Source organism: Tamandua tetradactyla, chromosome 18 (genome assembly GCF_023851605.1).
Source record: "Tamandua tetradactyla isolate mTamTet1 chromosome 18, mTamTet1.pri, whole genome shotgun sequence".
In the NCBI taxonomy this organism is placed as follows: Eukaryota; Metazoa; Chordata; class Mammalia; order Pilosa; family Myrmecophagidae; genus Tamandua; species Tamandua tetradactyla.
In genome coordinates, this window is record NC_135344.1 from 51,790,899 (window position 1) to 51,806,587 (window position 15,689).

Below are 15,689 nucleotides of genomic sequence, written 5' to 3' on the forward strand. Positions count from 1 at the left end.
TCTCCAATTATCCCTTCTCTCTTTTTTTTAATTAACGGAAAAAAAGAAATTAACCCAACATTTAGAGATCATACCATTCTACACATGCAATCATTAATTCTTAACATCATCACATAGATGCATGATCATCATTTCTTAGTACATTTGCATTGGTTTAGAAGAACTAGCAACATAACCGAAAAAGATATAGAATGTTAATATAGAGAAAAAAATAAAAGTAATAATAGTAAAATCAAAACAAAACAACACAAAACAAAACAAAAACCTATAGCTCAGATGCAGCTTCATTCAGTGTTTTAACATGATTACTTTACAATTAGGTATTATTGTGCTGTCCATTTTTGAGTTTTTGTATCTAGTCCTGTTGCACAGTCTGTATCCCTTCACCTTCAATTACCCATTGTCTTACCCTGTTTCTAACTCCTGCTGAACTCTGTTACCAATGACATATTTCAAGTTTATTCTCGAATGTCCGTTCACATCAGTGGGACCATACAGTATTTGTCCTTTAGTTTTTGGCTGGATTCACTCAGCATAATATTCTCTAGGTCCATCCATGTTATTACATGGTTCATAAGTTTATCTTGTCTTAAGGCTGCATAATATTCCATCGTATGTATATACCACAGTTTGTTTAGCCACTCTTCTGTTGATGGAGATTTTGGCTGTTTCCATCTCTTTGCAATTGTAAATAATGCTGCTATAAACATTGGTGTGCAAATGTCCGTTTGTGTCTTTGCCCTTAAGTCCTTTGAGTAGATACCTAGCAATGGTATTGCTGGGTCGTATGGCAGTTCTATATTCAGCTTTTTGAGGAACCGCCAAACTGCCTTCCACAGTGGTTGCACCCTTTGACATTCCCACCAACAGTGGATAAGTGTGCCTCTTTCTCTGCATCCTCTCCAGCACTTGTCATTTTCTGTTTTGTTGATAATGGCCATTCTGGTGGGTGTGAGATGATATCTCATTGTGGTTTTGATTTGCATTTCTCTAATGGCCAGGGACATTGAGCATCTCTTCATGTGCCTCTTGGCCATATGGATCTTAACTTAGCTCCTCTGGGGTACAACTCTGGGTTCTGGCGTGCTTAGCATCTCATGGCTCTCATGGGAAGGCACATAGTGATGTCTGCTGGGTTCTGCATCTCCAAATGTCTATGACTAGGCTGCACTCTCTCTGTCAGCACTCTAAGCATCTCCACATGGCTGCGTCTCTGAAGCAGCTGTATGCTGGAACTTCTGCATTACCAAACATCTATGTTAGTTCTGAAGCAAATGTTCTCCAAGTATCTGCACCTGAGATTTTTCCAAAATGTTTCTCCTTTCAGAAGACTCTAGTAAAACAATCAAGACCCACCTTGAATGGGTGGAGTTACATCTCCAGCTAATCAAAAGCCACAGCCACAGTGAGCCTGCCAATCTCCATGGAAACAATCTAATCAAAGGTTTCCTCCCTACAATGTTGAATCAGAATTAAAGGATATGGCTTTTCTGCGGTACACAACACTTTCAAATCAGCACAGAGGTCTTCACGCTAGAAACAGTACCAGATTAGGAAAGTTCTAAGAAAAGTAACTTGATACTGAAATAGATGAAGAGTTTATAAGTATAAAGATTTGATTTGAAACCAGAAAGATAAATTTGGTATTAAATTTGGCCAAAATAGCATAGTTTTTATTAAAAGTGCCTCCGTCTTTCTCCTCAAGTGCCCCTCTCCTACCTTTCTCTTTAATTCTAATCTTCCCAGTTTTCTTTCTTTACCAGCCCCCAATGAGCCCGCCAGTTCCTGAGCTGGAAGAACCACATTCTCTTCTATATGTTTAGGGCTTAATTACCGAGTAATTAAGTGCTGTTCTTTAAGTGCTGCTTGTTAAGTTCATAGAGGACTAAGCTTCTAGGACGAGTGTCTGCTTAGCACACCACTCAGTTCCCAGTGTTTAGAACAGTGTTCTAAATCATGGGAGACCTTCAACAAATATTGGTTATATTGCTGTCTTCAGAAAAGAAGTAATGCCGTCTAGTTTCTACTTCTTTCTCTCGAGGTATTGGTAGGTCGTAGCACACCTTTGTGATAATTCTCATACATCATCGTGCTGGGAAAACTCCTAATTAAACAAGGCAGGTTCTACCAAAACAGTTGAACAAATCATCTCAGTAAACTATATCTCAGCCCTGACTAAAATTAATGCTCTTGCAGTGAATCCTGTAGACAAGTATTTATGCCTCATTATCCAGACTTGGGTTTTTACTTAGTGATGAAGATAATTGTAGCTTCCAGAATGAGAAATAACTAATGCATGTTTTATTTCTGTCAGATTATTCAAACTCTCCTGGGACACTTGACAGTTTCACCACAGCATTCCTCTATAAGATGTTTATACCAATGTATTCTCAGAAGGTATCAATACATGCACTATCCAGTGCAATACTATGTCATTCTTGAATTAATTCTACATAAAAAATTCTAAAGCTCTTGACTCATTGAGTTGCAGGGGCTTGTCACGAGTCAGATAACACAACTATTCCTCTAGCTCCTGAACTCTCTTTTACACTGGAATGAAAGAAAGCTCTATTTCATAAATCTCTGTGCACAAAAAACAACTGTGCACTAATGATTGCTTTAAAATAACCCTAAGTGTTAATAAGATGTGAAAGATTTGATTTACAGGGTTTCCCCCTTATGTTAGTTAAGTAGAATGGTAAATGTATTTTTCTGAAGGCACTTATAATTTATCAGTTCAAAACATACTTCCTGCAAATTATTAGTGTTAACATCTAGTTATATGTTTCCCTGAGTTATGTTTCGTAGAATGCCTTGCTTCACACATACACCCAGGTGAGAAAATCCTCATGGTGACTAGCTCATTAGAGACTATTCTGTCTCTGTTGTACCTTTTACAACATAAAAATTTTTTGCATATGTGTATGTAGGAACAGGAGGTTTACTCACGGAACTTTGGTTCATGAAAGGAATGTGAACACAGGACAAAGTATGAAATAGGCCAACAGGGAATTCAGAAACAAAAACTTTTGGGTATGTAAATTTTTTGAATTTGAGGTAGTGAAGGAATATCCTATTAGAAAAGTCTAGTAAGAAGTTAGAAATAAGGAGAACACAGCTGCAGGTAGATTTGGCAGGTAGAAATTGTCTAAATTTCTTCCTATCTCTCTGATCTTTCATTATTGGTTTCTTACCCCCTGCCTTAACTCAGTGTGTGCCAGACTTGTTAACTTAGTCACTCTGGCAGGCACCCTGAGAGTCATCCTCAATTCTGCTTTTTCCGTGCTGCCCATATCGGTGAACTACTTCTCCCTCCATTCTCTGTGACCCTATTCAAATGATTCATACAAGCAGCATAACAGCAATCACATTGTGGTTTATGGCATTTTCTCCATGTCTGTTATTCTACCCACTCCTCTCTCTCAAGACTGTTGATCCCTTGAGAGCAGAGGTCATATCATATTCATTATCATATCTTATCCATATCATATTCATTATGGGCGCAGCACATACAAGATGATCTACAAACATTTGTTGAACCAAGCCCACATACTAAAAGGAACTTATTATAAGTGAAAAAGGAGTGTTGTAGGGGATAGTGCTTGGAATATCCATTATGAGTGAATTAATAGTGGTCCTGGTCAGAAAATGTGTGTGTGTGTGTGTGTGTAAGCACCCACATGTTACACACATGCATATGTGTATACACATGGGTATGTCCTTCCCACCCCCTGCCCCCGCAACCTTGCAGCCCAGGAGAAAGACAAGGAAAACAGGTAATAGATATGCATAACGGTTGCCGAGTGGCTTGGCTATGTTAAGAGATCTAAGTGTCCAGGGTGTACCTGGGGTTGAGTGTAGCCAAGAGGAAGATCAACAGAGTAAAGTTGGAGGAATTTGTTCTCAGTTGAGAACAGAGAGCTCACTAAGGATTGACCTTTCCCTTAATCCTGGAAAAGGAACTACGGTCTTATGCCAAAGAAGCCAAGACATGAGCAGCATCATGGAGACTGGGAGTCAGGACCTTGAGATTTTAATGGGCTCTCCAGATAGGTGGACCAACAGCTAACCCTGCCTTAGGCAGTGTGAGTGGAGCATTGGTAGGTTTGCAGAGGGAGTGGAGAATGCCTCCAGTAACAGGGTGGAAAAAGCTTTGAGGCCCTTCTGAGCTAGATCTGACAGAGTAATAATCAAAACCAAGCCCTATAGCCTAGTTCAGAGAAGCCAGCACAACCTTAATGACCAGTCACTGTGCTTTGGAAGCAGAAACAGCCAGCCCTGAGTGCCCCAGACTCAGACACCAACACCCAAAAGAGAGAGAGCCACAGTGAGTGAATCACTGTGTGTAACTGAGCTGCGCCCTTGTGAGTCAGTCTGTGAGGACTGACCGCCTGAATTCAAAATCCATGAGCAACAGACTTTAACGAAACTGCTAACAATGTTCATGGGGAAGAGAAGAATCTAGGGAAGATAAAACAGCTGCAAAAGTGGATTTGGAGCAGTGGAAAAAACAAAATTGCCTATTTTGGGGTCTAAGTCGAGAACTGAACACATCTTAAAAGAATTCGTTTTTTAAAATGTCACGCTAGTTTTAAAATGTGATTACCGTATAAAAATACTGGGTTGAGGCAAATGAAAAGCAGGCAACTGTGTGGGAGACCTCAGGAAGCCCTGATGGCCCATCAGAACGCCTCTCCTGCCTACTCACTAATGCCTGGAATCCTTTAGCTTAAAGCTGCCTTCGCTGTTAAATGCATATTACTGGGAGAATAATATGTTAACCTCTTATCAGTTATTTACATCTTGGTATGACACCACAAACATCGTCTGGGCTCCACCTTAGAGCCTTTGCACTTTCTGTTCTCTTTCCCTAGACTTTCATCTCTAGGCATTTACAAGGTTAACTTCTTCCCCATTTTTTTTTTTTCCCTTTCAAACGTTACCTTCTCAGTGAGGTCTTTTCTCACCACCCATTTTGAAACTGAAATTAGCCCCCCTCCCAAAGCTCCCTTTCCCCCTTTCCTACTTTATTTTTCTTTTTTGGTACATCACAACCTAATAGACTATGTATTCACTTGTTTATTTTCCATTGCTGTTCACTAGGGTGTAAACTTCGTGAGGGCACCTCGCCTGGTGCCTGACACATCGGAGGCATTCAATAAATAGTTGAACGTGTGAATGAATAAGGGAATACATTTTCAAGGTTATTTTGAAAAGCAGGTTTTTGCTGTTGTTGTTTTTTCCTTTTGTGGAAAATGTGGGTAAGGGAGAAAAGAACAGGGAGACAGCAGATTTCTGGAAGCATGTGAGGAGATGTCATCATACTGAGGTGGGAGTGCGGTGGGAAGGCTTGGTTCACAATGACAAATTTCTCCTACCCCCAGCTTTATCTAGGATGGGTCTTGCTAAGACCAGGTGAACAGGGTAAAGTTTGGAGGGAGTTCAGAGGCCCGTTGAGACCCTTTCTGCAGTCTTTCTCTCCTTAAAGATTCCCTTTCTTTCAGCAGGAATGAAGTGAGAAAACACCAATAATTTAGTAAAGTCCCTTTCCCCCTGGAGACAAACAGAGCAAGCATTCATTGCAGGAATGTTCAGTTTATCTATCCCACTACATTTTCTGATTTCATGATAAATCAATGCCTTTGATTTCACCCTAGTATTTGTTTATGGGAATTCTTGGAAAGATAAGGGAGATAGTGGCTTTTAAAGACAGGAGCACTGGACCAACAGCATTACTGGGCTGCGATTCATCTTCAGTAAGTCAGGGCTCATAGGGTTTTAATGGGCAGGCAGAGGAATGTTTACTGAGAGTGTCAGAACAGAAACTATCACACTGACCGAAAGTGACTAATGAGCCTAGGGAGATATGCAGAAAAAGACCTCAAAATACATAAAAATAAAACACCAACCCTGTTCTCTCAGCAGCTATTTCATTAATTTGTGCATAGACAAGGGACACCCTTATGTATAATAATAAAGTAAAATATGAATGCTGCACTAACTCTGGAAAACAGATCTGGAAGTAAAACGTTGGATTTAAAGATCTTTTCAAATCTACCTAAAATACGAGAATGGGGATTTATTGGTTAATAAACACAGTTTCTGTGTGGACTCGTGAAGACGTCTTGGTAATGGACGGTAGTTGGTAGCGTGACATTGTGAGTGTGGATTCCATGGGAAAAAACGCTCGAGGATGGTTAAGATGGGAAATTCTGTGTTCAATGTATCGACAGTATACATAGACAATAAAGATGAATCAGGTTTTTTTAAAAAGACCTAAATCTATCAAGAATGATGATTATGAACACTTCATTAGAGAGAGATGCAGAATCTTAAAAATAAATAACAGTTTCTATTTTAAAGGAAGAACAAAGATCCAACAAAATTAAATCACCAAATTAATTTACTTTCAAACTTAGTTTTTGGTGATGTCTTTTAATTTTGGTACTATAAGAGCCAATGTAGTAATTTGTTAATAAAATTCTGGAGTATGTGAATGATTTACTTTAAAAATGATTAGAGAACATTTAAGATTATTTTACAGTGATGCTACTACCTCCATCCAAGTGGAGAAAGGGGGTAGCATTCCAGCAAAGAAGGCAGAAAGAGGCTCAGTAGAAGATTGCCCAGGGGATGGCATATGTCATCTGTCCCAAGCATCAAGCAGAAAAATTATTGGGAATCATTGCTTTGGAGGACAGACTTGTATAAGCTGTGCTAACTAAAAGTTATAATATTGATATTCTTGAATTAATTCCCAAGATAGATATGATTAGTGGAAAATTACTTCTATGTAGGACATTTACTCTGTAACAGAAGTAATTGAAAGCCTCATAATATGATAAATAATCATAATTTAATCACATTAGTCACTTCTATGCCCAGGAAATTGGAGAGTTGAAGCAGTCCTTTAGATATTGTAGAAGTAGAGATCTATAACTTTGTCTGTTGTCTGAGCATTTCAGGAAAATGCTCGTTTTTTAATGTTCTGTTTTTTGTAGCAGACTCAGCTTGAGTTTCATCATTTCAAATTCCCCACTTAAAGTCGAGGCTTTATTTGAACTATGTTCAAACATTAAATCAGTTAAGCAAAAGTTTGATACAAAGAAGGTAACAGGAAAATATTGCTCTAGATAATTTAGATTTGGTGATCCCAGAATGCCCTGTTTATCTGAGGGTATTCTGATTAAAACATTTTTTTTCCATAGTGAACATTACTATAGGTCTTTAAAGTTAACCTCTTGTTTTGCTAGGCAATTATGTGTCAATTTACCATAACATCTTTTTTTTTTTTAGATAGAGTTCTCTTAATTGAACTTCTACTGACAGAGAACCACAATAATATCATACCTTTGGAGAGAGTCATACCCATTTCATGCAGAATCAGGTACAATAAAGGTAGGTCAATCAACAAAGACTTCTTGTGACTGAGTCTCCTGCAGGTATGAAAGAAGAAGAAAGCATATCATTGTATTTCTTTCTTAACTTTAGGATTGGAACGTTCATCTGAAGTAATGAATAGACTTGACGACAAGTCAACAAGTTAAGCAAAACCATGTTACCCTGAAGATGTAAAGTAAAATCCTTGTGAAAGTTCTTGTCAAGAACGGCTCTGTGGATTATACAAGGGGCTCGGTGGGTTTTTGTGGAATTTTCATTAATTCGGAGCTTAAATCCACAGATTATAGTTTATTCTTCATACCTTGAATTTTCACTTTAGAACTATGAATAACTCATCCAAAAAAGAAACAAGCACTCTCCCCAGCCCTAAAACAAAACAAAACAAAAAACAAAGAAGTTCAGAGTACAATTTTGGCTTGACTTTCAGGAATAACAAGCTGGTGGGACCTTTATAGAGCATTTATTTACTTTGATTTCATGGAAATGAGGTGTATTAGGTCAACTGGCCAGAAAGCCAGACCGGAATCACAGGGATGGTCCTGCATGGATGGATACCAAATATTGATTTGGGGGGCATGGGAAAGTGCCCACCCACAGAACACTCAAATTCCTGATTATAGCCAAGTGATAAATGAAGTTTTACTTTGTTTCCTGAGTCAGCAGACATTCTAAGTATTTAAGACACATCTTCCTTAGAGGAGTAACAAAATGTTTTCTGTCATTTGTATCTTATCCTGACAATTTGTCAAACAAATTTAAAACAACTAGTTATGGTCAGGATTTTAGAGGAAGCAGGAGGTAGTGAAATAGGAAAATGTTGAGCATATTGTGCCCTATAAATAAGGAAAAAACATGGAAAGGTAAAGAAAAATTTTACTTCCTCCCATTTTATGTTAGGCCAATTAGCTTTTGTGATAAAACTCTTTTTCACTAAGTCAGCAACTGGGCACCATAAATCACATAGAAATTAATGGAAAAATATGATTACTTTTTAATGCAGTTAATAACTATTAATAGAATAGTGTATATTGCCTTGGAGGTAGAGTTACTAATAATGCTAATTTTCAATTAAATTTTTATCTTGCAAAGTTAGTCCACTGCCCTTATCTATTAGTGGTAATACATAATTCTTAAGGAAATACATAATTCTTAAGGAAAAATCCTCTCAAGTGCCCATTGTCATGTTGCCAGCACAGTGCAATATTACAGATAAAATTTTCACCATCCCGGCACATTTAAATTAGTGTACCCTAAATAAAATGATTCAAAGTCCTCCATTTTGAAGCCCGTATTACTTTTCCAAGGAAATGCAATTAGAAAACTGTAATCATTTGGTGATTTTTATCAGTTTGTCTATACAAGTTAACTCTACGTGGATTACTTCATCTTTATTTGCCTATGTAGTTACAGAAATTTCCCATGCAGAGTAGATTAGATAGGACAAGCCTTGTGGCTAAGTCAAAAGATAAGTGAAAAAGAAATTGTACAGTCACAGTTTGGAGTATCAGAAAGAGAGTTAACCTAGTGAATTCATAGCTCTGCCATTGATCAACAACTTACCTCTTAGCCTTAGTTTGAGCATTTGCAAAAAGAAGGCTTTGGATCAGATAATACAAAGGTTTTATAATTCTAGAATTACAGTACTTTGTATGCCAGCACTCAATTTTTTTGAGTTGAGTACATTTTGAAGATTTAAAATATAATAATAAAAACAATGAAAGGAGCCAATTTTCATGAGCACTTACTGCATGCCAAAGGTAGTCTTGTAGCTTCTTTACAGAAACTCCAGGAGAAGGACTGTTATTATCTCCATAATAATAGTCCAGAGAGGTACAGAGAGAATAAATAATTTGCCCTAAGACGCATAGCTAGTAAGTAGAGAAGCTAGGATTTGAACTCAAGTAGTCTGACTCCAAAGCTTGACCTCTTTACTGTGAGCGTAAATATACAATTAAAAAGCACAACAAAATAAAAACCTTTTTAGGCTTAACTTTTGTCAACTATTAAAATATAATATACTATTATTTTTTATAGTATGGGGATGAGATTTTAAAATTTTGTTAAGTCTTCCAGTAATAATTTTGGTTTTTGGAAACCTTTAGTAGGTTTTCTTTGCCTGTCTCATCATATCCTATTATATTCATGAACATCTCCTGACTTGTCCTTAACAAAATAGCATGCCACATCTTATTCTACCTGCTCTGGTAATTGTGTTAATTTTGCGCTTTTTATATCATTCTTTTGAGTTTAAACTACATGTCTATTGTGTCTAGATTTCATTTTTGCTTTGCACCCATTAAAAAATATATAAATTTATGAAAAAAAAAAAAATAAAGACACTAACCAGAGAATGGCTGATATCCTGGCCATGCATGAAATCTCAGTGTATCTGGATCAGGCAAAACAGACGTTCTTTCAATGTTCATCATGGCAAATATGTCAGTCCTGGCACCTGGAATTTAAATGATTGTTTGTCTTCTTTCTTGTCTATTATTCCTCTTACATAAAATTATCTAAGACTATGTATTGAACAGCTGTTAAACAGTATAATCTCTAAATCCAAATTATTCTTTGTATACCCAGTAAAGGAATTGAGAAGATGCTGAATTGTCCAGAAATAGAAGGAAAGATCTTTAACTTTTACTTGTTTCTTAATTATTAGTTGCATTGAAGCTAGTCATAGAATGTGTTCCTTTTACTCTCACTTAATTTTTGAAAGTCCCCAGAATAAGGCAAATTGATTTTGCTCTGTTTGTTCCTTGCACTTTCTATGAATGGAAGCGGTTGGTAATATTTTGGAACATACCAGTATGACTTTCCTTTACCTGATTGATTTGGAAATTCAGATTATGCCATCCACTGGGCTTCCATACCCAGCATCCTCTCTAATCTGGCTTCCACATTCATGCCTTAGGACCAGGTCTCATCATCCACCTTCAAGGAGGAGGAGGTCAGCCAGATATGAATCCAAAATACCGAAGGAACTTGTTCTATGAAATTCTTTTAAAGGGAAAGATAAAGGCGCAGGTATTTAGGGAGTGATGGGGCATTGTACATTTCTTTCATCACATTAGGTGAGAAACATTACCTTCTCTTCACTCCAGTTTTTCTCTCTGATTCATCTTAGAATGTCAAAACTTTTGCCTGAGAGATCATTCCAAATTACCAAACAAACAAAACACGATTAAAGCTTCCAGTTAGCGAAGTCTTTCTGCTCTGATCTCATCCAGCTCCCACTGCAGGAACTGTCTCCACCTGAAGACATCCTGAGGTCCCAGATAATTCTTTCCTATCTGTGAGGAGAAAACATACCACCTTGGATAAAATGTAAAATGCTGAAGAAAAATAGATATATAAGTAACTGTCTTACATCGTATTTCTCAATAACTGTTAATTATAGAGGGTAAATTCAGTTGTTACCAAATAGTTAAGGAAATATTCATACATTTGTTGTCAAATGATTTTATTATGACAAGGTTACACTGTTACAATTTTGCTATATATTTATAATTGAAAATATATACATCAAGTAAAGCTACATTAAAACTTTTTTTCTGATTATCACAATTTTTATTTTTGGTGAAAAAATAGATTGGTTTTTACTTTGAATTTAATTTTACATGGCAAACCAATGTTAAGTCCTCCTAGATAAGACTGATATTTTTTATTTAAAAATACTTAATTGAAAATTTTCATTTATGTAACCTCTACCACTGTGGTATGATTTCATTTACAGTTTGACAATGCAGTAAAATTCCTGTTTCATGATAAGTTGGATTTTAAGCTGCAAAAATAAAAATCTTTTGAAGATCCGGCATATACCCTTGAACTTTAAAGAAGGGCTATTAGTACTATTATTATTAACTTAATCCTCATGTATAAATAGAGATAGCAAATCAATCGTATGCTCTAGACCTTGGACTGAGCTTCTGCTGAGAAGCAAGAGGCACCAGCATTGATAGCAACGGCAATTTCCTCAGTTCTCATCAGGTTTATCCACCAGGGTCTGTTCCTCTCACCTCCACAGAGGCACCTTGAGGGCTCTGCTGTGGAAGGACAGACTGCCTGCTCTTTCTCAGGCTCTCCTAGCACATGCCTTTTTGGTAGTCATGGTGTCAGGAAGAAGGAAGAACACTAGGGGTAGGGGAATTTAGGAGGTCTCATTCCCCCAGGTATACTGAGGTTTGCACCATTCTAGGTTTAAATACAAACATATAATTTCTTTGCATTCCATTTGAAAAAACAAATATAGGTTTTGAATACTGCAAAAAACAAGAAAGAAAAATTAAAATTCTATACTTTATGTACATTGAGAGAAAATGGAGCTGGACAATGGCCTTGTAAAGACTCAGCCAAAGCAATAATCCTTTAAGCAGGTGGGACAGGTGCTCTATGGGCAAAAGGGTGAACATGCTGAATGATCAAGAATGACTTGAAGAACTGCATTATATCATTGCAACAAGCATGAAATGATATGTTCTAACCTTAACTAAACAAACATTGCTACATTCGAGAATTAAATTGCCATAGCTGTTTCATTTAGAAGTGGTAAGGCTTAAAAAAAAAATAGAGGTTACTTGGCAGTAGAATTGACAATGCCTTCCTGACCAAAAGGGGGAAGATAAATGTAACAAAATAAGGTATCAGTGGCTAAGAGAGTTCAAACAGAGTGGAGAGGCTATTCTGGAGGATGCTCTCATGCAAGCTTCAGCTAGATATTGCTAATTGCCACTTTTTGCCAAACCCCAACCAGCATCATTCCTGTTAACCCTAAAGAACACCCGGGGCTCTATATGAGATCCTACAAAAGTTGCACACACTAAATTTACTTTTCAGAAACCTAAAATCTTCAGATACCTCCTAGGCCAGAATAAGTCCTGAAACCCAAAGGTGCTAGTTTCTTCCAGAATATCAACCAGTTCGATCCTCCATCCAATATTGCCAACACCCCTTTTCTGCATGGAAAGGTTAGAACGGGCATAATTCAAATATCCCTAAAGATTGGGATAAGGGTCAAAGGAGAAAGAGGGGTTATAATAGAGAAGTTAGGATTTAACAAGTGAGTATGACTACTGAATCATTATATTGATATTTCTTCTTAGTCTCTAGTGTCTTGGAGCAGCTAGAAGGAAAAACCTGAAATTGTGGAATGGTAACCCATACAAACTTTGAAATTTGTTCTGTAACTACTTGTTAAAATTTACTTTGAAATTTATTGTTTTTTTGTATATATTTCACAATAAAAAAATAGAGGTTATAGATAATCTCTCTCCCATTGCCCTTTTGACCAGAAGATTATTTCCTGATTTCACTCTTTTCCTGAGGTGCTGCTTATAATACATATTCACAAATATTACAATACACTATTCTGGTTAGAGGCCCTTTTAGTTGTGAAAAAAGCCAAGTTTTGATTTCCTACAAGGTCTGTAGACACTGTTAACATAATAATCATCACTATATGTCATATGTAAGTGACATTTTCCCAATGACATTTAGAGAATGAGAAGTGTGTAAGAGAGAGGTCAGTTGTAAAATATTTTCTTTAGATAGATCCTTTCAAGATGATTACAAAAAAACACAAAATATTATTTACAACATATAAAACTTTCCTAAATTTTCTATGATGCTTCTTTTTCAAAATTATCTTATTGTGAGATTATGAAGAATATAGATATAGCAATGTAGATGCATAAACCCATAGCACTTAATTTGAGCAAAAGAAGCACTTACATTCTCCCAGCACCAAGAAGATGGAAAAAAGAAAAAAACCTCAACTGCAAATGCTTCCCTTTCCCCAAGCAAATCAAAATGCATTAACTAATATTTCATGATTCTGACATCGTTATGATAGAGGAAAAGGTGACAGAGACAAGAATTGGGGCTCTCGACTCCAAGTGTTGAATACACTAAACCATATTGCATTTTAAAGTGATAAAGATTTTCCTTTTGCACTGCAAAAACAGATGTTTAAAATGTTTAATATATTCTCCTGTCCTAGATGATTCTAAGAGTTTTTGAAAAATATTACGATTTACTGCAATTTGAATAGTATTCGAGAATTAATAGGGACAGCAACCCAGTTTTAGGATATGAGCTAGAAAATTTAAATGATAACTATGATCAGTTAATGAGAGTAGCTAATAAGTGCCAAATTAGAACAATACTGTGAGCTTTGCTATGCTATTTTGTAGCAACCATTTAAGATTTAGGCAGCATGTTTTTCCAGGTCATGCTGGTCATATCAAACGGGAGCAAGGATCTTCTGTACAGATCACTGTATGTGACCCTTGTAACTCCATTGGACCTTGTAGGTTGCCAGGACAAATTACTCTTTCTGTCACTATTACATTTGGTAAAAGAGTTGGATCAAAGCCTGCAGTGGAAGATTGCACAAAGGAACCAGAAGTCGAGTAAGTCTCCGCTACCAAATAGTTATCACAGTGCAGAGGGCCAGGCATGGAAGTGGCTGGCTGGAGGACAGACCCAGAAGCAGACAGAGCAGAAGCTCCTTGACTATCTTGCAAAGTCTGGCACCTAACAGTTCCTGCCTGCTGGACTTCTACACAATGGCCAGAGGATTCAATCCCAGAACCACTGTCTTTGGTGGGTAGCTGAGATTGTTTGGCTTCGTCATCAACACCTAAGCTTATCTCTGCAAGCTTTTTAAATTTGGGGCCTAAGGAGTCCAAGAAGGTGTCATCCAGTTCATCGGCAATAAAACTGCAACAACCCAGAGATCCCACAGGAGAACTTGGAGCATCCATTCCTTCATTGTCATAGATCAGCAGACAGTCATTTGCTTCCTGGTTGTCATCTTTCTCTGCACAGGCAAATGCTTTCTAAAGATGGAGGAAAATGGGAAAAATGCATTTTAGAAAGACTCATTTGAAGAATAGAATACTGTTCCTAGAACTCAAGGTTTGACCATAAATGCACAAATTAAGTAATCCATAGAAGTAAAGGAATACTCTTTATACCAGCTGTCAAGAAGTTATCAGGTGTTTGGACCAGTGTGGCTAAACTCCCTCAAGATTGAGTCTATGTTGAACTGTTATTTAATAGCCTTCATTCTTAAAGGTGATGGAATAACTACAGAGCTTTTAAAGTGTGACTGTATGACTGTGAAAACCTTGTGACTGACACTCCCTTTATCCAGTGTATGGACAGATGAGTAGGAAAATAAATAAATAAATAATAAGGGGAAAGGGGCATGGGATGTTTTGGGTGTTCTTTTTACTTTTATTTTTTTTTGAGTAATGAAAATGTTTAAAAATCAGTTGCGATAACTATGTGATGATATTGTGAATTACTGATTATATATGTAGAACAGAATGATTGTATGTTAAGAATGTGCTTCTTTCTTGTCATATTTTTTAATTTAAAAATTAATAAAAAAATTAAAAAATACTGATAAGAAATAAATAATAAGGGGGACAAAAGTAAAATAAATTGGGTAGATGAAAATACTAGTGGTCAGTGAGAGAGAGGGGTAAGGGGTATGGTATGTATGAGTTTTTTTCTTTTTTCTTTTTATTTCTTTTTTCTGGAGTGATGCAAATGTTCTAAAAAATGATCATGGTAACTATGTGATGATATTGTGAGCCACTGATTGTACACCATGTATGGAATGTATGTGTGTGAAGATTTCTCAACAAAATATTAAACAAACAAAAAACAACAAAAAAAAATCAGTTGCAATGATAAATGCACAACTATATGATGATATTGTGAACTACTGATTGTACAATTTGGATGATTATATAGTATGTAAATATATAATATATCTCAATAAAATTACGTTAAAAAAAGATTGAGTCTAGCTTAGGCTCATGTTTTAGTTTGCAATTTTGAAAGCATTTACCTGAATTTATGTCTACTAATAGCAAGGGGTTATTCACAGGACTGAGTGTAAGTTCTCTGGGTTTGCTTGAATTAATGTATGCCTGGATTTGGGGTGGCGAGGTAACCCACCGTGCACTGTCTGAGACAGCTCTTAACCAGATGGGGCCTTTTCCTGGTCTCCACAAACATTGTGGGAGACTCCTCTGTACTAGGGTCCACCTTACACCTTGGAATATTCCAAGAGTCTTAATCTCAAACAAGCCAGTCCCTTCTCAAACACAGTGACTACTTTCATTAGCTCTGACACCGGGACAGACCCTGGCATGCAATAGTTCTACGTAGATGTGACATCCATTCTAACCATGCCTCTTAGCTTGCTAATCTTTGGTTACCAAACAAAAGACGAGCAATCCACATCCCAAAGTCTTCTCTGTTCTTGCACCCTT

The 15,689-nt window shown here is 36.9% G+C and overlaps 1 protein-coding gene across 1 annotated transcript in view; it reads right to left on the reverse strand.

Moving 5' to 3' along the window:
* Window positions 1-10,858: 10,858 nt before the first annotated feature.
* Window positions 10,859-15,689, reverse strand: part of DSG3 (desmoglein 3) — a 34,887-nt gene continuing 30,056 nt past the window's right edge. The window contains exon 17 of the mRNA XM_077135718.1: window positions 10,859-14,240. Within this exon, the coding sequence (XP_076991833.1) occupies window positions 13,638-14,240 (603 nt within the window). The 3' untranslated portion in view covers window positions 10,859-13,637. The remainder of the gene's footprint in view (window positions 14,241-15,689) is intronic.